General features: G+C 53.9%; 1 protein-coding gene across 1 annotated transcript; it reads left to right on the top strand.

Moving 5' to 3' along the window:
* On the top strand, nt 1-27816 carry LOC135565244 (iron-sulfur cluster assembly 1 homolog, mitochondrial). Its single transcript, XM_065011316.1, has 4 exons — nt 1-133; nt 14149-14202; nt 15250-15355; nt 26717-27816. The coding sequence occupies exons 1-4, from the start codon at nt 50-52 to the stop codon at nt 26863-26865; spliced, it is 393 nt and encodes a 130-aa protein (XP_064867388.1). The 5' UTR covers nt 1-49; the 3' UTR covers nt 26866-27816.

Here is a 27816-nt window from a genome sequence, read left to right as displayed (position 1 = left end):
TCATGTTAGCTAACGGGGCTACATTTAATGTTTCTGTTGACTGCTGAACATGTCTGCCTCAATGGTGGCGAGAGCGACGGTCAGAGCTGTCAGTAAAAGAAAGATATTAGCTACAAGAGCTGCTTTAACTCTGGTAAGTGTGTAGAAGTATTCGACATTGCTATTTTCTTCTCTAAACTGACGGTTTGTGGTATGACCGCTAGCTCCGAAGGTACATTAAAGTGACCTAGCTAGCTAATGTTACGCCGCTCCGGCTAACGGGGGTCCTAGTTGTTGTTCTCTGGTGAATCTCATAACGTGTGGTATGCATGTTTCCTAATGATTTTGACGAACAGTGATTGAGTTGCGTGTGAGAGTTAGCTAAACTAGCTAATATCGTTAACGATTAGGAATACACTAGCTTTAGCTAGTTACAGATATGTTGTGATATAATCAAATATTTTTTGGTGTCATTTACTGGTGGACATGACATTTAAAAAAAAAAAAAAAATCTGATTAAAATTAGTATATTGCATCCGCCATGGAGCCCAGTTTCATAATATGACTGTGTGTCCAATCTGCTTGCCTTAGTTTATGTAATCGCGGAAAAACCCAGGCCTCATTTTAGTGCATTCTTCACCCTGCAGGTTTCTGTTGTTTTGAGCACCAACTCGCCTTCCGGAAGTTCTATTCCCAGACCATTGTTCTGATTAACAATGCCATCTTCATTATGCTGGCAATGAGATTAACCTTGAAGATTTACCTCCGGTAATTTCATATTGACATGGTTATGCTACTTAGTGAGCGATATCACTATTCGCCTGGGTACACGTTGTGGAGAGATGGCTGGCGCCTACCCTTCAAAAGTTACACATGTTCTGGTCATTGACCAGGGCCTAAAATTAATAACACTTGTCACCTGCCAAATGTGGGTAGGTTGTTGAATTCGCGGGTAAAACCGCTGCTTGGTCAATCCGGTGTTTGCATTGGCCGTGCAGCATTTACGGTGATACAGCCTTTGCAGAAGTCGCATTCATACTTGCGAAACAGCGTCCCTCTGTTTCTCTATGTCCCTCTGTTTCTCTATGTCCCTCTGTTTCTCTATGTCCCTCTGTTTCTCTATGTCCCTCTGTTTCTCTATGACCCGCTGTCTCTCTATGTCCCTCTGTGTATGTCCCTCTGTTTCTCTATGTCCCTCTGTCTCTCTATGGCCCGTTGTCTCTCTATGTCCCTCTGTGTATGTCCCGCTGTGTATGTCCCTCTGTTTCTCTATGTCCCTATGTCTCTCTATGTCCCTCTGTCTCTCTATGTCCCGTTGTCTCTCTATGTCCCTCTGTGTATGTCCCTCTGTGTATGTCCCTCTGTTTCTCTATGTCCCTCTGTCTCTCTATGTCCTGCTGTCTCTCTATGGCCCTCTGTTTCTCTATGGCCCTCTGTCTCTCTATGTCCCGCTGTTTCTCTATGTCTCTCTATGTCCCTCTGTGTATGTCCCGCTGTCTCTCTATGTCCCTCTGTCTCTCTATGTCCCGCTGTCTCTCTATGTCCCTCTGTCTCTCTATGTCCCTCTGTGTATGTCCCGCTGTCTCTATGTCCCGCTGTCTCTCTATGGCCCTCTGTTTCTCTATGTCCCTCTGTTTCTCTATGTCTCTCTATGTCCCTCTGTCTCTCTATGGCCCGCTGTCTCTCTATGTCCCTCTGTGTATGTCCCGCTGTCTCTCTATGTCCCTCTGTGTATGTCCCGCTGTCTCTCTATGTCCCTCTGTGTATGTCCCGCTGTCTCTCTATGTCCCTCTGTGTATGTCCCGCTGTCTCTCTATGTCCCTCTGTGTATGTCCCTCTGTCTCTCTATGGCCCGCTGTCTCTCTATGTCCCGCTGTTTCTCTGTCTCTCTATGGCCCGCTGTCTCTCTATGTCCCTCTGTGTATGTCCCGCTGTCTCTCTATGTCCCTCTGTTTCTCTATGTCCCGCTGTCTCTCTATGTCCCGCTGTTTCTCTATGTCTCTCTATGTCCCGCTGTCTCTCTATGTCCCGCTGTCTCTCTATGTCCCGCTGTCTCTCTATGTCCCTCTGTCTCTCTATGTCCCTCTGTCTCTCTGTCTCTCTATGTCTCTCTATGTCTCTCTGTCTCTCTATGTCCCTCTGTCTCTCTATGTCCCTCTGTCTCTCTATGTCTCTCTATGTCCCTCTATGTCCCTCTGTCTCTCTATGTCCCGCTGTCTCTCTATGTCCCGCTGTCTCTCTATGTCCCGCTGTCTCTCTATGCCCCTCTGTTTCTCTATGTCCCGCTGTCTTACAATCTGTCCCTCTATGTTAACTGTCTCTCTATGTCCCGTGTCTCTCTACAATAAGCTGTCTCTTATGTCCCCTCTCTTCTATGTCCCGTGTCTTAACACCCCTCTCTTACTCTATGTCCCTCTGTTTAACACCCCTACTCTTACAATAAGTGGCGTGGTTAACACCCCTACTCTTACAATAAGTGGCGTGGTTAACACCCCTACTCTTACAATAAGTGGCGTGGTTAACACCCCTACTCTTACAATAAGTGGCGTGGTTAACACCCCTACTCTTACAATAAGTGGCGTGGTTAACACCCCTACTCTTACAATAAGTGGCGTGGTTAACACCCCTACTCTTACAATGAGTGGCGTGGTAACTTTAGTCACCACAGAGTGTGGACACCCGTTTAGCGTCCCATCCAAAAGACTGCACCCTACAAAGGACAATGTCACTGAGGAAAGGGTGCCGCCTACTGTCCCTCCAACAACACTTCCAGCAGCATCTGCTCTCCCTTCCAGGGACTGACCAGGACCAACCTTGCTTAGCTTCAGAAGCAAGTCAGTGGTGGGGTGCAGGGTGGTATGCTGCTGGTTAAAGCCAGTGGTGGGATGCAGGGTGGTATGCTGCTGGTTAAAGCCAGTGGTGGGGTGCAGGGTGGTATGCTGCTGGTTAAAGCCAGTGGTGGGGGTGCAGGGTGGTATGCTGCTGGTTAAAACCAGTGGTGGGGTGCAGGGTGGTAAAGCCAGTGGTGGGGTGCTGCTGCTGTTAAAGCCAGTGGTGGGGTGCAGGGTGGTATGCTGCTGGTTAAAGCCCAGTGGTGGGGTGCAGGGTGGTATGCTGCTGGTTAAAGCCAGCGGTGGGGTGCAGGGTGGTATGCTGCTGGTTAAAGCCAGAGGTGGGGTGCAGGGTGGTATGCTGCTGGTTAAAGCCAGTGGTGGGGTGCAGGGTGGTATGCTGCTGGTTAAAGCCAGTGGTGGGATGCAGGGTGGTATGCTGCTGGTTAAAGCCAGCGGTGGGATGCAGGGTGGTATGCTGCTGGTTAAAGCCAGCGGTGGGGTGCAGGGTGGTATGCTGCTGGTTAAAGCCAGCGGTGGGGTGCAGGGTGGTATGCTGCTGGTTAAAGCCAGTGGTGGGGTGCAGGGTGGTATGCTGCTGGTTAAAGCCAGCGGTGGGGTGCAGGGTGGTATGCTGCTGGAAGACTGCCAGCGGTGGGGTGCAGGGTGGTATGCTGCTGGTTAAAGCCAGCGGTGGGATGCAGGGTGGTATGCTGCTGGTTAAAGCCAGCGGTGGGATGCAGGGTGGTATGCTGCTGGTTAAAGCCAGCGGTGGGATGCAGGGTGGTATGCTGCTGGTTAAAGCCAGCGGTGGGGTGCAGGGTGGTATGCTGCTGGTTAAAGCCAGCGGTGGGGTGCAGGGTGGTATGCTGCTGGTTAAAGCCAGCGGTGGGGTGCAGGGTGGTATGCTGCTGGTTAAAGCCAGCGGTGGGATGCAGGGTGGTATGCTGCTGGTTAAAGCCAGTGGTGGGGTGCAGGGTGGTATGCTGCTGGTTAAAGCCAGCGGTGGGATGCAGGGTGGTATGCTGCTGGTTAAAGCCAGTGGTGGGGTGCAGGGTGGTATGCTGCTGGTTAAAGCCAGTGGTGGTATGCTGCTGGTTAAAGCCAGAGGTGGGGTGCAGGGTGGTATGCTGCTGGTTAAAGCCAGTGGTGGGGTGCAGGGTGGTATGCTGCTGGTTAAAGCCAGTGGTGGGGTGCAGGGTGGTATGCTGCTGGTTAAAGCCAGTGGTGGGGTGCAGGGTGGTATGCTGCTGGTTAAAGCCAGTGGTGGGGTGCAGGGTGGTATGCTGCTGGTTAAAGCCAGTGGTGGGGTGCAGGGTGGTATGCTGCTGTTTAAAGCCAGTGGTGGGGTGCAGGGTGGTATGCTGCTGGTTAAAGCCAGTGGTGGGGTGCAGGGTGGTATGCTGCTGGTTAAAGCCCGGTGGTGCAGGGTGGTGGGAGTGGTGGGGTGCAGGGTGGTATGCTGCTGGTTAAAGCCAGTGGTGGGGTGCAGGGTGGTATGCTGCTGTTTAAAGCCAGTGGTGGGGTGCAGGGTGGTATGCTGCTGGTTAAAGCCAGTGGTGGGGTGCAGGGTGGTATGCTGCTGGTTAAAGCCAGTGGTGGGGTGCAGGGTGGTATGCTGCTGGTTAAAGCCAGTGGTGGGGTGCAGGGTGGTATGCTGCTGGTTAAAGCCAGTGGTGGGGTGCAGGGTGGTATGCTGCTGGTTAAAGCCAGTGGTGGGGTGCAGGGTGGTATGCTGCTGGTTAAAGCCAGTGGTGGGGTGCAGGGTGGTATGCTGCTGGTTAAAGCCAGCGGTGGGATGCAGGGTGGTATGCTGCTGGTTAAAGCCAGTGGTGGGGTGCAGGGTGGTATGCTGCTGGTTAAAGCCAGCGGTGGGGTGCAGGGTGGTATGCTGCTGGTTAAAGCCAGTGGTGGGGTGCAGGGTGGTATGCTGCTGGTTAAAGCCAGTGGTGGGGTGCAGGGTGGTATGCTGCTGGTTAAAGCCAGTGGTGGGGTGCAGGGTGGTATGCTGCTGGTTAAAGCCAGTGGTGGGGTGCAGGGTGGTATGCTGCTGGTTAAAGCCAGTGGTGGGGTGCAGGGTGGTATGCTGCTGGTTAAAGCCAGTGGTGGCTGGTTGCCAGTGGTGGTATGCTGCTGGTTAAAGCCAGTGGTGGGGTGCAGGGTGGTATGCTGCTGGTTAAAGCCAGTGGTGGGGTGCAGGGTGGTATGCTGCTGGTTAAAGCCAGTGGTGGGGTGCAGGGTGGTATGCTGCTGGTTAAAGCCAGTGGTGGGGTGCAGGGTGGTATGCTGCTGGTTAAAGCCAGTGGTGGGGTGCAGGGTGGTATGCTGCTGGTTAAAGCCAGTGGTGGGGTGCAGGGTGGTATGCTGCTGGTTAAAGCCAGTGGTGGGGTGCAGGGTGGTATGCTGCTGGTTAAAGCCAGTGGTGGGGTGCAGGGTGGTATGCTGCTGGTTAAAGCCAGTGGTGGGGTGCAGGGTGGTATGCTGCTGGTTAAAGCCAGTGGTGGGGTGCAGGGTGGTATGCTGCTGGTTAAAGCCAGCGGTGGGGTGCAGGGTGGTATGCTGCTGGAAAGCCAGTGGTGGGGTGCAGGGTGGTATGCTGCTGGTTAAAGCCAGTGGTGGGGTGCAGGGTGGTATGCTGCTGGAAGACTGCCAGTGGTGGGGTGCAGGGTGGTATGCTGCTGGTTAAAGCCAGTGGTGGGGTGCAGGGTGGTATGCTGCTGGAAGACTGCCAGTGGTGGGGTGCAGGGTGGTATGCTGCTGGTTAAAGCCAGTGGTGGGGTGCAGGGTGGTATGCTGCTGGTTAAAGCCAGTGGTGGGGTGCAGGGTGGTATGCTGCTGGTTAAAGCCAGTGGTGGGGTGCAGGGTGGTATGCTGCTGGTTAAAGCCAGTGGTGGGGTGCAGGGTGGTATGCTGCTGGTTAAAGCCAGTGGTGGGGTGCAGGGTGGTATGCTGCTGGTTAAAGCCAGTGGTGGGGTGCAGGGTGGTATGCTGCTGGTTAAAGCCAGCGGTGGGGTGCAGGGTGGTATGCTGCTGGTTAAAGCCAGTGGTGGGGTGCAGGGTGGTATGCTGCTGGTTAAAGCCAGTGGTGGGGTGCAGGGTGGTATGCTGCTGGAAAAGCCAGTGGTGGGGTGCAGGGTGGTATGCTGCTGGTTAAAGCCAGTGGTGGGGTGCAGGGTGGTATGCTGCTGGTTAAAGCCAGTGGTGGGGTGCAGGGTGGTATGCTGCTGGTTAAAGCCAGTGGTGGGGTGCAGGGTGGTATGCTGCTGGTTAAAGCCAGTGGTGGGGTGCAGGGTGGTATGCTGCTGGTTAAAGCCAGTGGTGGGGTGCAGGGTGGTGGTATGCTGCTGGTTAAAGCCAGTGGTGGGGTGCAGGGTGGTATGCTGCTGGTTAAAGCCAGTGGTGGGGTGCAGGGTGGTATGCTGCTGGTTAAAGCCAGTGGTGGGGTGCAGGGTGGTATGCTGCTGGTTAAAGCCAGTGGTGGGGTGCAGGGTGGTATGCTGCTGGTTAAAGCCAGTGGTGGGGTGCAGGGTGGTATGCTGCTGGTTAAAGCCAGTGGTGGGGTGCAGGGTGGTATGCTGCTGGTTAAAGCCAGTGGTGGGGTGCAGGGTGGTATGCTGCTGGTTAAAGCCAGTGGTGGGGTGCAGGGTGGTATGCTGCTGGTTAAAGCCAGTGGTGGGGTGCAGGGTGGTATGCTGCTGGTTAAAGCCAGCGGTGGGGTGCAGGGTGGTATGCTGCTGGTTAAAGCCAGGGTGGGGTGCAGTGGTGGTATGCTGCTGGTTAAAGCCAGTGGTGGGGTGCAGGGTGGTATGCTGCTGGTTAAAGCCAGTGGTGGGGTGCAGGGTGGTATGCTGCTGGTTAAAGCCAGTGGTGGGGTGCAGGGTGGTATGCTGCTGGTTAAAGCCAGTGGTGGGGTGCAGGGTGGTATGCTGCTGGTTAAAGCCAGTGGTGGGGTGCAGGGTGGTATGCTGCTGGTTAAAGCCAGTGGTGGGGTGCAGGGTGGTATGCTGCTGGTTAAAGCCAGTGGTGGGGTGCAGGGTGGTATGCTGCTGGTTAAAGCCAGTGGTGGGGTGCAGGGTGGTATGCTGCTGGTTAAAGCCAGTGGTGGGGTGCAGGGTGGTATGCTGCTGGTTTAAAGCCAGTGGTGGGGTGCAGGGTGGTATGCTGCTGGTTAAAGCCAGCGGTGGGGTGCAGGGTGGTATGCTGCTGGTTAAAGCCAGTGGTGGGGTGCAGGGTGGTATGCTGCTGGTTAAAGCCAGTGGTGGGGTGCAGGGTGGTATGCTGCTGGTTAAAGCCAGTGGTGGGGTGCAGGGTGGTATGCTGCTGGTTAAAGCCAGTGGTGGGGTGCAGGGTGGTATGCTGCTGGTTAAAGCCAGTGGTGGGGTGCAGGGTGGTATGCTGCTGGTTAAAGCCAGTGGTGGGGTGCAGGGTGGTATGCTGCTGGTTAAAGCCAGTGGTGGGGTGCAGGGTGGTATGCTGCTGGTTAAAGCCAGTGGTGGGGTGCAGGGTGGTATGCTGCTGGTTAAAGCCAGTGGTGGGGTGCAGGGTGGTATGCTGCTGGTTAAAGCCAGTGGTGGGGTGCAGGGTGGTATGCTGCTGAAGACTGCCAGTGGTGGGGTGCAGGGTGGTATGCTGCTGGTTAAAGCCAGTGGTGGGGTGCAGGGTGGTATGCTGCTGGTTAAAGCCAGTGGTGGGGTGCAGGGTGGTATGCTGCTGGAAACTGCCAGTGGTGGGGTGCAGGGTGGTATGCTGCTGGTTAAAGCCAGTGGTGGGGTGCAGGGTGGTATGCTGCTGGTTAAAGCCAGTGGTGGGGTGCAGGGTGGTATGCTGCTGGAAACTGCCAGTGGTGGGGTGCAGGGTGGTATGCTGCTGGTTAAAGCCAGTGGTGGGGTGCAGGGTGGTATGCTGCTGGTTAAAGCCAGTGGTGGGGTGCAGGGTGGTATGCTGCTGGTTAAAGCCAGTGGTGGGGTGCAGGGTGGTATGCTGCTGGTTAAAGCCAGTGGTGGGGTGCAGGGTGGTATGCTGCTGGTTAAAGCCAGTGGTGGGGTGCAGGGTGGTATGCTGCTGGTTAAAGCCAGTGGTGGGGTGCAGGGTGGTATGCTGCTGGTTAAAGCCAGTGGTGGGGTGCAGGGTGGTATGCTGCTGGTTAAAGCCAGTGGTGGGGTGCAGGGTGGTATGCTGCTGGTTAAAGCCAGTGGTGGGGTGCAGGGTGGTATGCTGCTGGTTAAAGCCAGTGGTGGGGTGCAGGGTGGTATGCTGCTGGTTAAAGCCAGTAGGTGGGGTGCAGGGTGGTATGCTGCTGTTTAAAGCCAGTGGTGGGGTGCAGGGTGGTATGCTGCTGGTTAAAGCCAGTGGTGGGGGTGCAGGGTGGTATGCTGCTGGTTAAAGCCAGTGGTGGGGTGCAGGGTGGTATGCTGCTGGTTAAAGCCAGTGGTGGTATGCTGCTGGTTAAAGCCAGAGGTGGGGTGCAGGGTGGTATGCTGCTGGTTAAAGCCAGCGGTGGGATGCAGGGTGGTATGCTGCTGGTTAAAGCCAGTGGTGGGGTGCAGGGTGGTATGCTGCTGGTTAAAGCCAGTGGTGGGGTGCAGGGTGGTATGCTGCTGGTTAAAGCCAGTGGTGGGGTGCAGGGTGGTATGCTGCTGGTTAAAGCCAGTGGTGGGGTGGTGGTATGCTGCTGGTTAAAGCCAGTGGTGGGGTGCAGGGTGGTATGCTGCTGGTTAAAGAAGGGTGGTATGCTGCTGGTTGCCAGTGGTGGGGTGCAGGGTGGTATGCTGCTGGTTAAAGCCAGTGGTGGGGTGCAGGGTGGTATGCTGCTGGTTAACCAGCCAGTGGTGGGTGCAGGGTGGTATGCTGCTGGTTAAAGCCAGTGGTGGGGTGCAGGGTGGTATGCTGCTGGTTAAAGCCAGTGGTGGGGTGCAGGGTGGTATGCTGCTGGTTAAAGCCAGTGGTGGGGTGCAGGGTGGTATGCTGCTGGTTAAAGCCAGTGGTGGGGTGGTATGGCTGGGTGCAGGGTGGTATGCTGCTGGTTAAAGCCAGTGGTGGGGTGCAGGGTGGTATGCTGCTGGTTAAAGCCAGTGGTGGGGTGCAGGGTGGTATGCTGCTGGTTAAAGCCAGTGGTGGGGTGCAGGGTGGTATGCTGCTGGTTAAAGCCAGTGGTGGGGTGCAGGGTGGTATGCTGCTGGTTAAAGCCAGCCAGGGTGGTATGCTGCTGGTAAAGCCAGTGGTGGTATGTATGCTGCTGGTTAAAGCCAGTGGTGGGGTGCAGGGTGGTATGCTGCTGGTTAAAGCCAGTGGTGGGGTGCAGGGTGGTATGCTGCTGTTTAAAGCCAGTGGTGGGGTGCAGGGTGGTATGCTGCTGGTTAAAGCCAGTGGTGGGGTGCAGGGTGGTATGCTGCTGGTTAAAGCCAGTGGTGGGGTGCAGGGTGGTATGCTGCTGGTTAAAGCCAGTGGTGGGGTGCAGGGTGGTATGCTGCTGGAAGACTGCCAGTGGTGGGGTGCAGGGTGGTATGCTGCTGGTTAAAGCCAGTGGTGGGGTGCAGGGTGGTATGCTGCTGGTTAAAGCCAGTGGTGGGGTGCAGGGTGGTATGCTGCTGGAAGACTGCCTGTTTGGTGGTGGGGTGCAGGGTGGTATGCTGCTGGTTAAAGCCAGTGGTGGGGTGCAGGGTGGTATGCTGCTGGTTAAAGCCAGTGGTGGGGTGCAGGGTGGTATGCTGCTGGTTAAAGCCAGTGGTGGGTGCAGGGTGGTATGCTGCTGGTTAAAGCCAGTGGTGGGGTGCAGGGTGGTATGCTGCTGGTTAAAGCCAGTGGTGGGGTGCAGGGTGGTATGCTGCTGGTTAAAGCCAGTGGTGGGGTGCAGGGTGGTATGCTGCTGGTTAAAGCCAGTGGTGGGGTGCAGGGTGGTATGCTGCTGGTTAAAGCCAGTGGTGGGGTGCAGGGTGGTATGCTGCTGGTTAAAGCCAGTGGTGGGGTGCAGGGTGGTATGCTGCTGGTTAAAGCCAGCGGTGGGGTGCAGGGTGGTATGCTGCTGGTTAAGACTGCCAGTGGTGGGGTGCAGGGTGGTATGCTGCTGGTTAAAGCCAGTGGTGGGGTGCAGGGTGGTATGCTGCTGGAAAGCCAGTGGTGGGGTGCAGGGTGGTATGCTGCTGGTTAAAGCCAGTGGTGGGGTGCAGGGTGGTATGCTGCTGGTTAAAGCCAGTGGTGGGGTGCAGGGTGGTATGCTGCTGGTTAAAGCCAGTGGTGGGGTGCAGGGTGGTATGCTGCTGGTTAAAGCCAGTGGTGGGGTGCAGGGTGGTATGCTGCTGGAAGACTGCCAGTGGTGGGGTGCAGGGTGGTATGCTGCTGGTTAAAGCCAGTGGTGGGGTGCAGGGTGGTATGCTGCTGGTTAAAGCCAGTGGTGGGGTGCAGGGTGGTATGCTGCTGGTTAAAGCCAGTGGTGGGGTGCAGGGTGGTATGCTGCTGGTTAAAGCCAGCCAGTGGTGGGGTGCAGGGTGGTATGCTGCTGGTTAAAGCCAGTGGTGGGGTGCAGGGTGGTATGCTGCTGGTTAAAGCCAGTGGTGGGGTGCAGGGTGGTATGCTGCTGGTTAAAGCCAGCGGTGGGGTGCAGGGTGGTATGCTGCTGGTTAAAGCCAGCGGTGGGGTGCAGGGTGGTATGCTGCTGGTTAAAGCCAGCGGTGGGGTGCAGGGTGGTATGCTGCTGGTTAAAGCCAGTGGTGGGGTGCAGGGTGGTATGCTGCTGGTTAAAGCCAGCGGTGGGGTGCAGGGTGGTATGCTGCTGGTTAAAGCCAGTGGTGGGGTGCAGGGTGGTATGCTGCTGGTTAAAGCCAGCGGTGGGGTGCAGGGTGGTATGCTGCTGGTTAAAGCCAGTGGTGGGGTGCAGGGTGGTATGCTGCTGGTTAAAGCCAGCGGTGGGGTGCAGGGTGGTATGCTGCTGGTTAAAGCCAGCGGTGGGGTGCAGGGTGGTATGCTGCTGGTTAAAGCCAGCGGTGGGGTGCAGGGTGGTATGCTGCTGGTTAAAGCCAGCGGTGGGGTGCAGGGTGGTATGCTGCTGGTTAAAGCCAGCGGTGGGGTGCAGGGTGGTATGCTGCTGGTTAAAGCCAGTGGTGGGGTGCAGGGTGGTATGCTGCTGGTTAAAGCCAGTGGTGGGGTGCAGGGTGGTATGCTGCTGGTTAAAGCCAGTGGTGGGGTGCAGGGTGGTATGCTGCTGGTTAAAGCCAGTGGTGGGGTGCAGGGTGGTATGCTGCTGGTTAAAGCCAGTGGTGGGGTGCAGGGTGGTATGCTGCTGGTTAAAGCCAGCGGTGGGGTGCAGGGTGGTATGCTGCTGGTTAAAGCCAGCGGTGGGGTGCAGGGTGGTATGCTGCTGGTTAAAGCCAGCGGTGGGGTGCAGGGGTATGCTGCTGGTTAAAGCCAGCGGTGGGGTGCAGGGTGGTATGCTGCTGGTTAAAGCCAGCGGTGGGGTGCAGGGTGGTATGCTGCTGGTTAAAGCCAGTGGTGGGGTGCAGGGTGGTATGCTGCTGGTTAAAGCCAGTGGTGGGGTGCAGGGTGGTATGCTGCTGGTTAAAGCCAGCGGTGGGGTGCAGGGTGGTATGCTGCTGGTTAAACTGCCAGTGGTGGGGTGCAGTGGTATGCTGCTGGAAGACTGCCAGTGGTGGTGCTGGTTGCTGCTGGCCAGTGGTGGGATGCAGGGTGGTATGCTGCTGGTTAAAGCCAGTGGTGGGGTGCAGGGTGGTATGCTGCTGGTTAAAGCCAGTGGTGGGGTGCAGGGTGGTATGCTGCTGGTTAAAGCCAGTGGTGGGGTGCAGGGTGGTATGCTGCTGGTTAAAGCCAGTGGTGGGGTGCAGGGTGGTATGCTGCTGGTTAAAGAGCCAGTGTATGCTGCTGGTTAAAGCCAGTGGTGGGATGCCAGTGGTGGGGTGCAGGGTGGTATGCTGCTGGTTAAAGCCAGTGGTGGGGTGCAGGGTGGTATGCTGGTTAAAGCCTGGTGGGGTAGGGTGGTATGCTGCTGGAAACTGCCAGTGGTGGGGTGCAGGGTGGTATGCTGCTGGTTAAAGCCAGTGGTGGGATGCAGGGTGGTATGCTGCTGGTTAAAGCCAGTGGTGGGGTGCAGGGTGGTATGCTGCTGGTTAAAGCCAGTGGTGGGATGCAGGAGTGGTATGCTGCTGGTTAAAGCCAGTGGTGGGGTGCAGGGTGGTATGCTGCTGGTTAAAGCCAGCCATGCTGCTGGTTAAAGCCCCGGTGGGGTGCAGGGTGGTATGCTGCTGGTTAAAGCCAGCGGTGGGGTGCAGGGTGGTATGCTGCTGGTTAAAGCCAGTGGTGGGGTGCAGGGTGGTATGCTGCTGGTTAAAGCCAGTGGTGGGGTGCAGGGTGGTATGCTGCTGGTTAAAGACTGCCAGTGGTGGGGTGCAGGGTGGTATGCTGCTGGTTAAAGCCAGTGGTGGGGTGCAGGGTGGTATGCTGCTGGTTAAAGCCAGCGGTGGGGTGCAGGGTGGTATGCTGCTGGAAGACTGCCAGTGGTGGGGTGCAGGGTGGTATGCTGCTGGTTAAAGCCAGTGGTGGGATGCAGGGTGGTATGCTGCTGGTTAAAGCCAGTGGTGGGGTGCAGGGTGGTATGCTGCTGGTTAAAGCCAGTGGTGGGATGCAGGGTGGTATGCTGCTGGTTAAAGCCAGTGGTGGGGTGCAGGGTGGTATGCTGCTGGTTAAAGCCAGTGGTGGGGTGCAGGGTGGTATGCTGCTGGTTAAAGCCAGTGGTGGGATGCAGGGTGGTATGCTGCTGGTTAAAGCCAGTGGTGGGGTGCAGGGTGGTATGCTGCTGGTTAAAGCCAGCGGTGGGGTGTAAGGGTGGTATGCTGCTGGTTAAAGCCAGCGGTGGGGTGCAGGGTGGTATGCTGCTGGTTAAAGCCAGCGGTGGGGTGCAGGGTGGTATGCTGCTGGTTAAAGCCAGCGGTGGGGTGCAGGGTGGTATGCTGCTGGTTAAAGCCAGCGGTGGGGTGCAGGGTGGTATGCTGCTGGTTAAAGCCAGCGGTGGGGTGCAGGGTGGTATGCTGCTGGTTAAAGCCAGCGGTGGGGTGCAGGGTGGTATGCTGCTGGTTAAAGCCAGCGGTGGGGTGCAGGGTGGTATGCTGCTGGTTAAAGCCAGCGGTGGGGTGCAGGGTGGTATGCTGCTGGTTAAAGCCAGCGGTATGGGGTGCCAGCGGTGGGGTGAGTGGTATGCTGCTGGTTAAAGCCCAGTGGTATGCTGGGTTAAAGCCAGCGGTGGGGTGAGTGGTATGCTGCTGGTTAAAGCCAGCGGTGGGGTGCAGGGTGGTATGCCCCTGGTCTGCTGCAGGGTGGTATGCTGCTGGAAGACTGCCAGTGGTGGGGTGCAGGGTGGTATGCTGCTGGTTAAAGCCAGTGGTGGGGTGCAGGGTGGTATGCTGCTGGTTAAAGCCAGCGGTGGGGTGCAGGGTGGTATGCTGCTGGAAGACTGCCAGTGGTGGGGTGCAGGGTGGTATGCTGCTGGTTAAAGCCAGTGGTGGGATGCAGGGTGGTATGCTGCTGTTTAAAGCCAGTGGTGGGGTGCAGGGTGGTATGCTGCTGGTTAAAGCCAGTGGTGGGGGTGCAGGGTGGTATGCTGCTGGTTAAAGCCAGTGGTGGGGTGCAGGGTGGTATGCTGCTGGTTAAAGCCAGTGGTGGGGTGCAGGGTGGTATGCTGCTGGTTAAAGCCAGTGGTGGGATGCAGGGTGGTATGCTGCTGGTTAAAGCCAGTGGTGGGGTGCAGGGTGGTATGCTGCTGGTTAAAGCCAGTGGTGGGGTGCAGGGTGGTATGCTGCTGGTTAAAGCCAGCGGTGGGGTGCAGGGTGGTATGCTGCTGGTTAAAGCCAGCGGTGGGGTGCAGGGTGGTATGCTGCTGGTTAAAGCCAGCGGTGGGGTAAGGGTGGTATGCTGCTGGTTAAAGCCAACGGTGGGGTGGTGGAATGCTGCTGGTAAAGCCAGCGGTATGCAGGGTGGTATGCTGCTGGTTAAAGCCAGCGGTGGGATGCAGGGTGGTATGCTGCTGGTTAAAGCCAGCGGTGGGGTGCAGGGTGGTATGCTGCTGGTTAAAGCCAGTGGTGGGATGCAGGGTGGTATGCTGCTGGTTAAAGCCAGTGGTGGGGTGCAGGGTGGTATGCTGCTGGTTAAAGCCAGTGGTGGGGTGCAGGGTGGTATGCTGCTGGTTAAAGCCAGTGGTGGGGTGCAGGGTGGTATGCTGCTGGTTAAAGCCAGTGGTGGGGTGCAGGGTGGTATGCTGCTGGAAGACTGCCAGTGTCTGCACTGTCATAACTGTTGTGAATGATCATCAACCCCTTTCCTCTGTTTGTTCTTCCAGACTCCTCCTGCTGTGAATAGGATCCGGACCCTCCTGGAGAACAAGCCAGAATATGTAAGTATCCTTCTAACTTACCCTCCTCTATCCCCCTGAGATAACATGTAACCCTCTATCCCCCTGAGATAATATATAACCCTCCTCTATACCCCTGAGATAATATGTAACCCTCTATCCCCCTCAGGAGATAATATGTAACCCTCCTCTATCCCCCTGAGATAATATGTAACCCTCCTCTATCCCCCTGTGGAGATAATATGTAACCCTCCTCTATCCCCCTGTGGAGATAATATGTAACCCTCCTCTATCCCCCTGAGGAGATAATATGTAACCCTCCTCTATCCCCCTGAGATAATATATAACCCTCCTCTATCCCCAGGAGATAATATGTAACCCTCCTCTATCCCCCTGTGGAGATAATATGTAACCCTCCTCTATCCCCCTGTGGAGATAATATGTAACCTTCCTCTATCCCCCTGTGGAGATAATATGTAACCCTCCTCTATCCCCCTGTGGAGATAATATGTAACCCTCCTCTATCCCCCTGAGGAGATAATATGTAACCCTCCTCTATCCCCCTGAGATAATATGTAACCCTCCTCTATCCCCCTGAGATAATATATAACCCTCCTCTATACCCCTGAGATAATATGTAATCCTCCTCTATCCCCAGGAGATAATATATAACCCTCCTCTATACCCCTGAGATAATATGTAACCCTCCTCTATCCCCCTGAGATAATATGTAACCCTCCTCTATCCCCCTGAGATAATATATAACCCTCCTCTATCCCCTGTGGAGATAATATGTAACCCTCCTCTATCCCCCTGAGGAGATAATATGTAACCCTCCTCTATCCCCCTGTGGAGATAATATGTAACCCTCCTCTATCCCCCTGTGGAGATCATATGTAACCCTCCTCTATCCCCCTGTGGAGATAATATGTAACCCTCCTCTATCCCCCTGTGGAGATAATATGTAACCCTCCTCTATCCCCCTGTGGAGATAATATGTAACCCTCCTCTATCCCCCTGAGGAGATAATATATAGTGGCTGTGAGGGGTTACGGGTAGTGGTATGGTATAATGGTGTTTGTGTTCCAGATTGGTCTGAAGGTGGGTGTGAGGACAAGGGGCTGTAACGGTATGACCTACACTCTGGACTTCACCAAGCAGAAGGATCAGGCTGATGAGGAGGTGCTGCAGGATGGTGAGCAACGTTATCGTCTTCCTTCCTTATCACTGAAATGTTTTCCTCAGAATGATGTATGTAATTGATTGTCTGTCGTTGAATTGTGTAACTTTACCATCAACATCTCCCCAATGTAATGTTGAAATGTTTTTTTCAAAACATATGTATTAAGAGATATGTATATGGAGTGATTTCAGTGAGAATAAAAAATGTATTTAATATTTTTGCATTTTTAATGCTCAAATTGGATCTTATTTTTTGCCATTTAAACTGGTCCTTGGTCTGGTTGTGGACTGGGTCCACTGGTCCTTGGTCTGGTTGTGGACTGGGTCCACTGGTCCTTGGTCTGGTTGTGGACTGGGTCCACTGGTCCTTGGTCTGGTTGTGGACTGGGTCCACTGGTCCTTGGTCTGGTTGTGGACTGGGTCCACTGGTCCTTGGTCTGGTTGAGGACTGGGTCCACTGGTCCTTGGTCTGGTTGTGGACTGGGTCCACTGTCTGGTTGCGGACTGGGTCCTTGGTCTGGTTGAGGACTGGGTCCACTGGTCCTTGGTCTGGTTGCGGACTGGGTCCACTGGTCCTTGGTCTGGTTGTGGACTGGGTCCACTGGTCCTTGGTCTGGTTGTGGACTGGGTCCACTGGTCCTTGGTCTGGTTGCGGACTGGGTCCACGGTCTGGTTGCGGACTGGGTCCACGGTCTGGTTGCGGACTGGGTCCACGGGTCCTTGGTCTGGTTGCGGACTGGGTCCACTGGTCCACGGTCTGGTTGCGGACTGGGTCCACGGTCTGGTTGTGGACTGGGTCCACTGGTCCTTGGTCTGGTTGCGGACTGGGTCCACGGTCTGGTTGCGGACTGGGTCCACGGTCTGGTTGCGGACTGGGTCCACGGTCTGGTTGCGGACTGGGTCCACGGTCTGGTTGCGGACTGGGTCCACGGGTCCTTGGTCTGGTTGCGGACTGGGTCCACTGGTCCACGGTCTGGTTGCGGACTGGGTCCACTGGTCCACGGTCTGGTTGCGGACTGGGTCCACGGTCTGGTTGCGGACTGGGTCCACGGTCTGGTTGCGGACTGTGTCCACGGTCTGGTTGCGGACTGGGTCCACGGGTCCTTGGTCTGGTTGCGGACTGGGTCCACTGGTCCTTGGTCTGGTTGCGGACTGGGTCCACGGTCTGGTTGCGGACTGGGAAATCCACGGTCTGGTTGCGGATTGGTATAATGTCCACGGTCTGGTTGATGGACTTGGTCCACGGTCTGGTTGCGGACTGGGTCCACTGGTCCTTGGTCTGGTTGCGGACTGGGTCCACTGGTCCTTGGTCTGGTTGCGGACTGGTCCACTGGTCCTTGGTCTGGTTGCGGACTGGGTCCACGGGTCCTTGGTCTGGTAGCGGACTGGGTCCACGGGTCCTTGGTCTGGTAGCGGACTGGGTCCACGGGTCCTTGGTCTGGTTGCGGACTGGGTCCACGGGTCCTTGGTCTGGTTGCGGACTGGGTCCACGGTCTGGTTGCGGACTGGGTCCACGGTCTGGTTGCGGACTGGGTCCACGGTCTGGTTGCGGACTGGGTCCACGGTCTGGTTGCGGACTGGGTCCACGGTCTGGTTGCGGACTGGGTCCACGGTCTGGTTGCGGACTGGGTCCACGGGTCCTTGGTCTGGTTGCGGACTGGGTCCACTGGTCCTTGGTCTGGTTGCAGACTGGGTCCACGGTCTGGTTGCGGACTGGGTCCACGGTCTGGTTGCGGACTGGGTCCACGGTCTGGTTGCGGACTGGGTCCACGGGTCCTTGGTCTGGTTGCGGACTGGGTCCACTGGTCCTTGGTCTGGTTGCGGACTGGGTCCACTGGTCCTTGGTCTGGTTGCGGACTGGGTCCACGGTCTGGTTGCGGACTGGGTCCACGGTCTGGTGGTGGGGCGGACTGGGTCCACTGGTCTGGTTGCGGACTGGGTCCACGGTCTGGTTGCGGACTGGGTCCACGGGTCCTTGGTCTGGTTGCGGACTGGGTCCACTGGTCCTTGGTCTGGTTGCGGACTGGGTCCACTGGTCCTTGGTCTGGTTGCGGACTGGGTCCACTGGTCTGGTTGCGGACTGGGTCCACGGTCTGGTTGCGGACTGGGTCCACGGTCTGGTTGCGGACTGGGTCCACGGTCTGGTTGCGGACTGGTGCAAACATTGTAGAGTATTGTGATACATGGCCAGCAAGGGGCTCTATATTCCCTCCAAGAGTGACTTGACGTCAGGCCCAAACTCACTCAACTTCATTGGGTCACACTAGCCATGACCTTTACGATATCAATTTAATTTATTATGCATTTAAAGATCTTTGTGTGTAGATGCTGTACACCAAGTTTCTGAGAAATCCATTTAGCCTGAGGGGATGCTGTTTGAAAATGTTGGAAGAATTTACACTATTTTCAAAATGGCTGATCTATCAAGTTTGTAGCGCCACCATTTGGCCGGGTGGCACCACGTGTAAGTTTGGTTTCTGTTGGTCGTACCATTTCAGAGCTACTACCCTAACAATTAGAATAGGTTTCCAGCCCTTACAAGGAGGGTTTCACCAGTCCCTAATGATAAGGAACCACAACAAATTCAAATTAATTATAATTCATTCTTAATACCAAATATTATGGAATTAAAATACAATTTCTGTTTGCTCTGAAATCACTCCATATGTGTTAAGTGATATTGTGTGTTTAATGCTGAGTGGTGGGGTTGGATGGTGTATAATGCTGAGTGGTGGGGTTGGATGGTGTATAATGCTGAGTGGTGGGTGGGGTTGGATGGTGTATAATGCTGAGTGGTGGGGTTGGATGGTGTTTAATGCTGAGTGGTGGGGTTGGATGGTGTATAATGCTGAGTGGTGGGGTTGGATGGTGTATAATGCTGAGTGGTGGGGTTGGATGGTGTATAATGCTGAGTGGTGGGGTTGGATGGTGTATAATGCTGAGTGGTGGGGTTGGATGGTGTTTAATGCTGAGTGGTGGGTGGGGTTGGATGGTGTATAATGCTGAGTGGTGGGTGGGGTTGGATGGTGTATAATGCTGAGTGGTGGGTGGGGTTGGATGGTGTATAATGCTGAGTGGTGGGGTTGGATGGTGTATAATGCTGAGTGGTGGGGTTGGATGGTGTTTAATGCTGAGTGGTGGGGTTGGATGGTGTATAATGCTGAGTGGTGGGGTTGGATGGTGTTTAATGCTGAGTGGTGGGGTTGGATGGTGTATAATGCTGAGTGGTGGGTGGGGTTGGATGGTGTATAATGCTGAGTGGTGGGTGGGGTTGGATGGTGTATAATGCTGAGTGGTGGGGTTGGATGGTGTATAATGCTGAGTGGTGGGGTTGGATGGTGTATAATGCTGAGTGGTGGGTGGGGTTGGATGGTGTATAATGCTGAGTGGTGGGGTTGGATGGTGTATAATACTGAGTGGTGGGGTTGGATGGTGTATAATGCTGAGTGGTGGGTGGGGTTGGATGGTGTATAATGCTGAGTGGTGGGTGGGGTTGGATGGTGTATAATACTGAGTGGTGGGGTTGGATGGTGTATAATGCTGAGTGGTGGGTGGGGTTGGATGGTGTATAATGCTGAGTGGTGGGTGGGGTTGGATGGTATATAATACTGAGTGGTGGGGTTGGATGGTATATAATGCTGAGTGGTGGGGTTGGATGGTGTATAATACTGAGTGGTGGGGTTGGATGGTATATAATACTGAGTGGTGGGGTTGGATGGTGTTTAATGCTGAGTGGTGGGTGGGGTTGGATGGTGTATAATACTGAGTGGTGGGTGGGGTTGGATGGTGTATAATGCTGAGTGGTGGGGTTGGATGGTGTATAATGCTGAGTGGTGGGGTTGGATGGTGTATAATGCTGAGTGGTGGGGTTGGATGGTATATAATGCTGAGTGGTGGGTGGGGTTGGATGGTGTATAATACTGAGTGGTGGGTGGGGTTGGATGGTATATAATGCTGAGTGGTGGGGTTGGATGGTGTATAATACTGAATGGTGGGGTTGGATGGTGTATAATGCTGAGTGGTGGGGTTGGATGGTGTATAATGCTGAGTGGTGGGTGGGGTTGGATGGTATATAATGCTGAGTGGTGGGGTTGGATGGTGTATAATGCTGAGTGGTGGGGTTGGATGGTGTATAATACTGAGTGGTGGGGTTGGATGGTGTATAATGCTGAGTGGTGGGGTTGGATGGTGTATAATGCTGAGTGGTGGGTGGGGTTGGATGGTATATAATGCTGAGTGGTGGGGTTGGATGGTGTATAATGCTGAGTGGTGGGGTTGGATGGTGTTTAATGCTGAGTGGTGGGGTTGGATGGTGTATAATGCTGAGTGGTGGGGTTGGATGGTGTTTAATGCTGAGTGGTGGGGTTGGATGGTGTATAATGCTGAGTGGTGGGTGGGGTTGGATGGTGTATAATGCTGAGTGGTGGGTGGGGTTGGATGGTGTATAATGCTGAGTGGTGGGTGGGGTTGGATGGTGTATAATGCTGAGTGGTGGGGTTGGATGGTGTATAATGCTGAGTGGTGGGTGGGGTTGGATGGTGTATAATGCTGAGTGGTGGGGTTGGATGGTGTATAATACTGAGTGGTGGGGTTGGATGGTGTATAATACTGAGTGGTGGGTGGGGTTGGATGGTGTATAATGCTGAGTGGTGGGTGGGGTTGGATGGTGTATAATACTGAGTGGTGGGGTTGGATGGTGTATAATGCTGAGTGGTGGGTGGGGTTGGATGGTGTATAATGCTGAGTGGTGGGTGGGGTTGGATGGTATATAATGCTGAGTGGTGGGTGGGGTTGGATGGTATATAATACTGAGTGGTGGGGTTGGATGGTATATAATGCTGAGTGGTGGGGTTGGATGGTGTATAATACTGAGTGGTGGGGTTGGATGGTATATAATACTGAGTGGTGGGGTTGGATGGTGTTTAATGCTGAGTGGTGGGTGGGGTTGGATGGTGTATAATACTGAGTGGTGGGTGGGGTTGGATGGTGTATAATGCTGAGTGGTGGGGTTGGATGGTGTATAATGCTGAGTGGTGGGGTTGGATGGTGTATAATGCTGAGTGGTGGGGTTGGATGGTATATAATGCTGAGTGGTGGGTGGGGTTGGATGGTGTATAATACTGAGTGGTGGGTGGGGTTGGATGGGTAATATAATGCTGAGTGGTGGGGTTGGATGGTGTATAATACTGAATGGTGGGGTTGGATGGTGTATAATGCTGAGTGGTGGGGTTGGATGGTGTATAATGCTGAGTGGTGGGTGGGGTTGGATGGTATATAATGCTGAGTGGTGGGGTTGGATGGTGTATAATGCTGAGTGGTGGGGTTGGATGGTGTATAATACTGAATGGTGGGGTTGGATGGTGTATAATGCTGAGTGGTGGGGTTGGATGGTGTATAATGCTGAGTGGTGGGTGGGGTTGGATGGTATATAATGCTGAGTGGTGGGGTTGGATGGTGTATAATGCTGAGTGGTGGGGTTGGATGGTGTATAATGCTGAGTGGTGGGTGGGGTTGGATGGTGTATAATGCTGAGTGGTGGGTGGGGTTGGATGGTGTATAATGCTGAGTGGTGGGGTTGGATGGTGTATAATGCTGAGTGGTGGGTGGGGTTGGATGGTGTATAATGCTGAGTGGTGGGTGGGGTTGGATGGTGTATAATGCTGAGTGGTGGGTGGGGTTGGATGGTGTATAATACTGAGTGGTGGGTGGGGTTGGATGGTATATAATGCTGAGTGGTGGGGTTGGATGGTGTATAATGCTGAGTGGTGGGGTTGGATGGTGTATAATGCTGAGTGGTGGGGTTGGATGGTGTATAATACTGAGTGGTGGGTGGGGTTGGATGGTGTATAATGCTGAGTGGTGGGGTTGGATGGTATATAATGCTGAGTGGTGGGGTTGGATGGTGTATAATACTGAGTGGTGGGTGGGTGGGGTTGGATGGTGTATAATACTGAGTGGTGGGGTTGGATGGTGTATAATACTGAGTGGTGGGGTTGGATGGTGTATAATGCTGAGTGGTGGGGTTGGATGGTATATAATACTGAGTGGTGGGTGGGGTTGGATGGTGTATAATGCTGAGTGGTGGGGTTGGATGGTATATAATACTGAGTGGTGGGTGGGGTTGGATGGTGTATAATGCTGAGTGGTGGTGGGGTTGGATGGTGTATAATGCTGAGTGGTGGGTGGGGTTGGATGGTGTATAATGCTGAGTGGTGGGTGGGGTTGGATGGTGTATAATGCTGAGTGGTGGGTGGGGTTGGATGGTGTATAATGCTGAGTGGTGGGGTTGGATGGTGTATAATACTGAGTGGTGGGGTTGGATGGTGTATAATACTGAGTGGTGGGTGGGGTTGGATGGTGTATAATGCTGAGTGGTGGGTGGGGTTGGATGGTGTATAATACTGAGTGGTGGGGTTGGATGGTGTATAATGCTGAGTGGTGGGTGGGGTTGGATGGTGTATAATGCTGAGTGGTGGGTGGGGTTGGATGGTGTATAATGCTGAGTGGTGGGTGGGGTTGGATGGTATATAATACTGAGTGGTGGGGTTGGATGGTATATAATGCTGAGTGGTGGGGTTGGATGGTGTATAATACTGAGTGGTGGCGTTGGATGGTATATAATACTGAGTGGTGGTGGGGTTGGATGGTGTTTAATGCTGAGTGGTGGGTGGGGTTGGATGGTGTATAATACTGAGTGGTGGGTGGGGTTGGATGGTGTATAATGCTGAGTGGTGGGGTTGGATGGTGTATAATGCTGATGGTGGTGGGGTTGGATGGTGTATAATGCTGAGTGGTGGGGTTGGATGGTATATAATGCTGAGTGGTGGGTGGGGTTGGATGGTGTATAATACTGAGTGGTGGGTGGGGTTGGATGGTATATAATGCTGAGTGGTGGGGTTGGATGGTGTATAATACTGAATGGTGGGGTTGGATGGTGTATAATGCTGAGTGGTGGGGTTGGATGGTGTATAATGCTGAGTGGTGGGTGGGGTTGGATGGTATATAATGCTGGTGGTGGGGTTGGATGGTGTATAATGCTGAGTGGTGGGGTTGGATGGTGTATAATACTGAATGGTGGGGTTGGATGGTGTATAATGCTGAGTGGTGGGGTTGGATGGTGTATAATGCTGAGTGGTGGGTGGGGTTGGATGGTATATAATGCTGAGTGGTGGGGTTGGATGGTGTATAATGCTGAGTGGTGGGGTTGGATGGTGTATAATGCTGAGTGGTGGGTGGGGTTGGATGGTGTATAATGCTGAGTGGTGGGTGGGGTTGGATGGTGTATAATGCTGAGTGGTGGGGTTGGATGGTGTATAATGCTGAGTGGTGGGTGGGGTTGGATGGTGTATAATGCTGAGTGGTGGGTGGGGTTGGATGGTGTATAATGCTGAGTGGTGGGTGGGGTTGGATGGTGTATAATACTGAGTGGTGGGTGGGGTTGGATGGTATATAATGCTGAGTGGTGGGGTTGGATGGTGTATAATGCTGAGTGGTGGGGTTGGATGGTGTATAATGCTGAGTGGTGGGGTTGGATGGTGTATAATACTGAGTGGTGGGTGGGGTTGGATGGTGTATAATGCTGAGTGGTGGGGTTGGATGGTATATAATGCTGAGTGGTGGGGTTGGATGGTGTATAATACTGAGTGGTGGGTGGTGGGGTTGGTTGGTGTATAATACTGAGTGGTGGGGTTGGATGGTGTATAATACTGAGTGGTGGGGTTGGATGGTGTATAATGCTGAGTGGTGGGGTTGGATGGTTGGATGGTGTATAATACTGAGTGGTGGGTGGGGTTGGATGGTGTATAATGCTGAGTGGTGGGGTTGGATGGTGTATAATACTGAGTGGTGGGTTTGGATGGTATATAATACTGAGTGGTGGGTGGGGTTGGATGGTGTATAATGCTGAGTGGTGGGGTTGGATGGTGTATAATGCTGAGTGGTGGGGTTGGATGGTATATAATACTGAGTGGTGGGTGGGGTTGGATGGTGTATAATGCTGAGTGGTGGGGTTGGATGGTATATAATACTGAGTGGTGGGGTTGGATGGTATATAATACTGAGTGGTGGGGTTGGATGGTGTATAATACTGAGTGGTGGGGTTGGATGGTGTATAATGCTGAGTGGTGGGTGGGGTTGGATGGTATATAATACTGAGTGGTGGGGTTGGATGGTGTATAATACTGAGTGGTGGGGTTGGATGGTGTATAATGCTGAGTGGTGGGTGGGGTTGGATGGTGTATAATGCTGAGTGGTGGGTGGATGGGTTGGATGGTGTATAATGCTGAGTGGTGGGGTTGGATGGTGTATAATACTGAGTGGTGGGTGGGGTTGGATGGTATATAATACTGAGTGGTGGGGTTGGATGGTGTATAATGATGAGTGGTGGGTGGGGTTGGATGGTATATAATACTGGGTGGTGGGTGGGGTTGGATGGTATATAATACTGAATGGTGGGTGGGGTTGGATGGTGTATAATGCTGAGTGGTGGGGTTGGATGGTATATAATGCTGAGTGGTGGGGTTGGATGGTATATAATGCTGAGTGGTGGGGTTGGATGGTGTATAATACTGAGTGGTGGGGTTGGATGGTGTATAATGCTGAGTGGTGGGGTTGGATGGTGTATAATGCTGAGTGGTGGGTGGGGTTGGATGGTGTATAATGCTGAGTGGTGGGTGGGGTTGGATGGTGTATAATGCTGAGTGGTGGGGTTGGATGGTGTATAATGCTGAGTGGTGGGTGGGTGGGGTTGGATGGTGTATAATGCTGAGTGGTGGGGTTGGATGGTGTATAATACTGAGTGGTGGGTGGGGTTGGATGGTATATAATGCTGAGTGGTGGGGTTGGATGGTATATAATACTGAGTGGTGGGGTTGGATGGTGTATAATACTGAGTGGTGGGGTTGGATGGTATATAATGCTGAGTGGTGGGGTTGGATGGTGTATAATACTGAGTGGTGGGTGGGGTTGGATGGTGTATAATACTGAGTGGTGGGTGGGGTTGGATGGTATATAATGCTGAGTGGTGGGGTTGGATGGTATATAATACTGAGTGGTGGGGTTGGATGGTGTATAATACTGAGTGGTGGGGTTGGATGGTATATAATGCTGAGTGGTGGGGTTGGATGGTATATAATGCTGAGTGGTGGGGTTGGATGGTATATAATACTGAGTGGTGGGTGGGGTTGGATGGTGTATAATACTGAATGGTGGGTGGGGTTTGAATGGTGTATAATACTGAATGGTGGGTGAGGGTTTGGATGGTGTATAATACTGAATGGTGGGTGGGGTTGGATGGTATATAATGCTGAGTGGTGGGTGGGGTTGGATGGTGTATAATAACTGAGTGGTGGGTGGGGTTGGATGGTATATAATGCTGAGTGGTGGGTGGGGTTGGATGGTGTATAATACTGAGTGGTGGGTGGGGTTGGATGGTATATAATACTGAGTGGTGGGTGGGGTTGGATGGTGTATAATACTGAGTGGTGGGTGGGGTTGGATGGTATATAATGCTGAGTGGTGGGGTTGGATGGTGTATGATGCTGAGTGGTGGGTGGGGTTGGATGGTGTATAATGCTGAGTGGTGGGGTTGGATGGTGTATAATGCTGAGTGGTGGGGTTGGATGGTGTATAATACTGAGTGGTGGGGTTGGATGGTATATAATACTGAGTGGTGGGGTTGGATGGTGTATAATGCTGAGTGGTGGGTGGGGTTGGATGGTGTATAATGCTGAGTGGTGGTGGGGTTGGATGGTATATAATGCTGAGTGGTGGGTGGGGTTTGATGGTGTATAATACTGAGTGGTGGGGTTGGATGGTGTATAATGCTGAGTGGTGGGGTTGGATGGTATATAATGCTGAGTGGTGGGGTTGGATGGTATATAATACTGAGTGGTGGGGTTGGATGGTATATAATACTGAGTGGTGGGGTTGGATGGTGTATAATGCTGAGTGGTGGGTGGGGTTGGATGGTATATAATACTGAGTGGTGGGGTTGGATGGTATATAATGCTGAGTGGTGGGGTTGGATGGTATATAATACTGAGTGGTGGGGTTGGATGGTATATAATACTGAGTGGTGGGGTTGGATGGTGTATAATACTGAGTGGTGGGGTTGGATGGTGTATAATGCTGAGTGGTGGGGTTGGATGGTGTATAATGCTGAGTGGTGGGGTTGGATGGTGTATAATGCTGAGTGGTGGGGTTGGATGGTGTATAATGCTGAGTGGTGGGGTTGGATGGTGTATAATGCTGAGTGGTGGGTGGGGTTGGATGTTGTATAATGCTGAGTGGTGGGGTTGGATGGTGTATAATGCTGAGTGGTGGGGTTGGATGGTGTATAATGCTGAGTGGTGGGTGGGGTTGGATGGTGTATAATGCTGATTGGTGGAGTTGGATGGTGTATAATGCTGAGTGGTGGGTGGGGTTGGATGGTGTATAATACTGAGTGGTGGGGTTGGATGTTGTATAATGCTGAGTGGTGGGTGGGGTTGGATGGTGTATAATACTGAGTGGTGGGTGGGGTTGGATGGTGTATAATGCTGAGTGGTGGGGTTGGATGGTATATAATGCTGAGTGGTGGGGTTGGATGGTATATAATACTGAGTGGTGGGGTTGGATGGTGTATAATACTGAGTGGTGGGGTTGGATGGTGTATAATGCTGAGTGGTGGGGTTGGATGGTATATAATGCTGAGTGGTGGGTGGGGTTGGATGGTATATAATACTGAGTGGTGGGGTTGGATGGTGTATAATACTGAGTGGTGGGGTTGGATGGTGTATAATGCTGAGTGGTGGGGTTGGATGGTATATAATGCTGAGTGGTGGGGTTGGATGGTATATAATACTGAGTGGTGGGGTTGGATGGTATATAATACTGAGTGGTGGGGTTGGATGGTGTATAATACTGAGTGGTGGGGTTGGATGGTGTATAATACTGAGTGGTGGGGTTGGATGGTATATAATACTGAGTGGTGGGTGGGGTTGGATGGTGTATAATACTGAGTGGTGGGTGGGGTTGGATGGTGTATAATGCTGAGTGGTGGGGTTGGATGGTATATAATGCTGAGTGGTGGGGTTGGATGGTATATAATGCTGAGTGGTGGGGTTGGATGGTATATAATGCTGAGTGGTGGGGTTGGATGGTATATAATACTGAGTGGTGGGGTTGGATGGTGTATAATGCTGAATGGTGGGTGGGGTTGGATGGTGTATAATGCTGAATGGTGGGGTTGGATGGTATATAATACTGAGTGGTGGGTGGGGTTGGATGGTATATAATGCTGAGTGGTGGGTGGGGTTGGATGGTATATAATACTGAGTGGTGGGTGGGGTTGGATGGTGTATAATGCTGAGTGGTGGGTGGGGTTGTCCTGCAGGTGTCCGTGTATTTATAGAGAAGAAGGCCCAGCTCACTCTGCTGGGGACAGAGATGGACTTCGTGGAGTCCAAGCTGTCCAGTGAGTTTGTCTTCAACAACCCCAACATCAAGGGCACCTGTGGCTGTGGAGAGAGCTTCAACATCTGACAGGGCTTCCTGCGGTGGAGAGGGCTTCAACATCTGAGAGGGCTTCAACATCTGAGAGGGCTTCAACATCTGAGAGGGCTTCCTGCTGTGGAGAGGGCTTCAACATCTGACAGGGCTTCAACATCTGACAGGGCTTCCTGCTGTGGAGAGGGCTTCAACATCTGAGAGAGCTTCAACATCTGACAGGGCTTCAACATCTGACAGGGCTTCCTGCTGTGGAGAGGGCTTCAACATCTGAGAGGGCTTCAACATCTGAGAGGGCTCCCTGCTGTGGTGGCCTCCCAACACACACACCGCCCAACCCTGCCTCCCTCCCTCTCTCATACAGCTCATCTCTTCCCCACTTCCCTCTCTCTCTCTCACAGCCCGTCTTCCCCGCCTCTCTCCCTCCCTCTCTCTCACAGCCCGTCTCTTCCCCTCTCTCACTCTCTCTCTCACAGCCCGTCTTCCCCGCCTCTCTCCCTCCCTCTCTCTCACAGCCCGTCTCTTCCCCTCTCTCACTCTCTCTCTCACAGCCCGTCTCTTCCCCTCTCCCTCCCTCTCTCTCACAGCCCGTCTCTTCCCCTCTCTCACTCTCTCTCTCACACAGCCCGTCTCTTCCCCTCTCTCCCACTCTCTCTCTCACAGCCCATCCCTTCCCCTCCTCCCTCCCACTCTCTCTCTCCCACAGCCCATCACTTCCCCTCCTCCCTCCCACTCTCTCTCTCACAGCCCATCCCTTCCCCTCCTCCCTCCCACTCTCTCTCTCACAGCCCATCCCTTCCCCCTCCTCCTCCCTCTCTCTCTCCCACAGCCCGTCTCTACCCCTCTCTCTCTCTCTCCCACAGCCCATCACTTTCCCTCCTCCCTCCCACTCTCTCTCTCACAGCCCATCCCTTCCCCTCCTCCCTCCCTCTCTCTCTCCCACAGCCCGTCTCTACCCCCTCTCTCTCTCTCTCTCACAGCCCGTCT

This window comes from Oncorhynchus nerka, linkage group LG27, assembly GCF_034236695.1.
Source record: "Oncorhynchus nerka isolate Pitt River linkage group LG27, Oner_Uvic_2.0, whole genome shotgun sequence".
In the NCBI taxonomy this organism is placed as follows: Eukaryota; Metazoa; Chordata; class Actinopteri; order Salmoniformes; family Salmonidae; genus Oncorhynchus; species Oncorhynchus nerka.
Note: the sequence above shows the minus strand (reverse complement) of the source record. Positions and strands in the feature narration are given on the sequence as shown.